At 43.2% G+C, this 2,500-nt stretch overlaps 1 protein-coding gene across 1 annotated transcript in view; it reads right to left on the reverse strand.

Annotated features, from left to right (window-relative positions):
• The window catches only part of sap30bp (SAP30 binding protein), a 19,372-nt gene that overhangs the window by 13,687 nt on the left and 3,185 nt on the right, over positions 1–2,500 (reverse strand). Inside the window, exons 2-3 of the mRNA XM_060882037.1 lie at positions 820–935; positions 1–23 (exon numbers count right to left, since the gene is read on the reverse strand). The exon at positions 1–23 is cut by the window's left edge and continues 22 nt beyond it. Of these exons, the coding sequence (XP_060738020.1) occupies positions 1–23; positions 820–935 (139 nt within the window). The remainder of the gene's footprint in view (positions 24–819; positions 936–2,500) is intronic.

A 2,500-nucleotide genomic window follows, 5' to 3' on the forward strand; every position in this document is an offset into this window, starting at 1 on the left:
GCCGAGTCCGAATCGTCCACCTCCTACACACACACACACACACACACACACACACACACACACACACACACACACACACACACACACACGAGAGTGTGATTCATTAATAATAATTTAACTTTATTTTTATTCTGTATAAAACCATCAGTCTGTGAAACGTCTCTATGAAAATTCATTAAACTTATGGCTTTAAAAAACAGCTTTAATATTTATTTAATTATTAATATGCAAATGAACCCAGTATATGATGTAATGTTTTAATTCTCTCTTAATAAGCAGATTATTATAATTATAAATAATTATAAATATAATTATAAATAGATGATATAAAGGAGCATAGTGTAGCGGCAGTGTGTGATCAGTGTCCACTAAACTCTGTACACACAACAGCGCCACCTGCTGCTGGAGTCAGTACATTACAGAAGAATCTAAAAATCACTTCAGAGACTTTTCATTAATGTCACAATCCTGAACACCTGCTGTGTTAAACTGGTCAGGACCAGTGTTAAGGTCCCTGTACGTCAGTAGTGTAGTGTTTATTATGCAGGTGTTTAATCCATATAAATGGGGTTTAATCCTGGGATTTTATCAACACACACACACAACCCCACACACACAACCCCACACACACAACCCCACACACACAACCCCACACACACACAACCCCACACACACAACCCCACACACACACAACCCCACACACACACAACCCCACACACACACAACCCCACACACACACAACCCCACACACACACAACCCCACACACACAACCCCACACACACAACCCGACACACACAACCCCACACACACACACAGACCGAGTTTCCCTCGTTGTCGTCACTCTCTTCGTTCCCGGAGTCTTTCTCTTCTCCATCTTCAGCTCGACCCACATCATCGTCCCCGTAACTGGCTGACACCAAACTCCCATGAGCCTCTGTACAAATACACAAACAGTCTGATCCCGTTACACAACTCTGTACAAGTACACAAACAGTCTGATCCCGTTACACAACTCTGTACAAATACACAAACAGTCTGATCCCGTTACACAACTCTGTACAAATACACAAACAGTCTGATCATTACACAACTCTGTACACACACACAGTCTGATCCCGTTACACAACTCTGTACAAGTACACAAACAGTCTGATCATTACACAACTCTGTACACACACACAGTCTGATCCCGTTACACAACTCTGTACAAGTACACAAACAGTCTGATCATTACACAACTCTGTACACACACACAGTCTGATCCCGTTACACAACTCTGTACAAATACACAAACAGTCTGATCATTACACAACTCTGTACAAGTACACAAACAGTCTGATCCCGTTACACAACTCTGTACAAGTACACAAACAGTCTGATCCCGTTACACAACTCTGTACAAGTACACAAACAGTCTGATCCCGTTACACAACTCTGTACAAGTACACAAACAGTCTGATCCCGTTACACAACTCTGTACAAGTACACAAACAGTCTGATCCCGTTACACAACTCTGTACAAGTACACACACAGTCTGATCCCGTTACACAACTCTGTACAAGTACACACACAGTCTGATCCCGTTACACAACTCTGTACAAGTACACACACAGTCTGATCCCGTTACACAACTCTGTACAAGTACACACACAGTCTGATCCCGTTACACAACTCTGTACAAGTACACACACAGTCTGATCCCGTTACACAACTCTGTACAAGTACACAAACAGTCTGATCCCGTTACACAACTCTGTACAAGTACACAAACAGTCTGATCCCGTTACACAACTCTGTACAAGTACACAAACAGTCTGATCCCGTTACACAACTCTGTACAAGTACACAAACAGTCTGATCCCGTTACACAACTCTGTACAAGTACACAAACAGTCTGATCCCGTTACACAACTCTGTACAAGTACACAAACAGTCTGATCCCGTTACACAACTCTGTACAAGTACACAAACAGTCTGATCCCGTTACACAACTCTGTACAAGTACACAAACAGTCTGATCCCGTTACACAACTCTGTACACACACACACAGTCTGATCCCGTTACACAACTCTGTACACACACACAGTCTGATCCCGTTACACAACTCTGTACACACACACAGTCTGATCCCGTTACACAACTCTGTACACACACAGTCTGATCCCGTTACACAACTCTGTACACACACACAGTCTGATCCCGTTACACAACTCTGTACACACACACAGTCTGATCCCGTTACACAACTCTGTACACACACACAGTCTGATCCCGTTACACAACTCTGTACACACACACAGTCTGATCCCGTTACACAACTCTGTACACACACACAGTCTGATCCCGTTACACAACTCTGTACACACACACAGTCTGATCCCGTTACACAACTCTGTACACACACACAGTCTGATCCCGTTACACAACTCTGTACACACAGTCTGATCCCGTTACACAACTCTGTACACACAGTCTGATCCCGTTACACAACTCTGTA

Source organism: Tachysurus vachellii, chromosome 11, assembly GCF_030014155.1.
Source record: "Tachysurus vachellii isolate PV-2020 chromosome 11, HZAU_Pvac_v1, whole genome shotgun sequence".
Classification (NCBI taxonomy): Eukaryota; Metazoa; Chordata; class Actinopteri; order Siluriformes; family Bagridae; genus Tachysurus; species Tachysurus vachellii.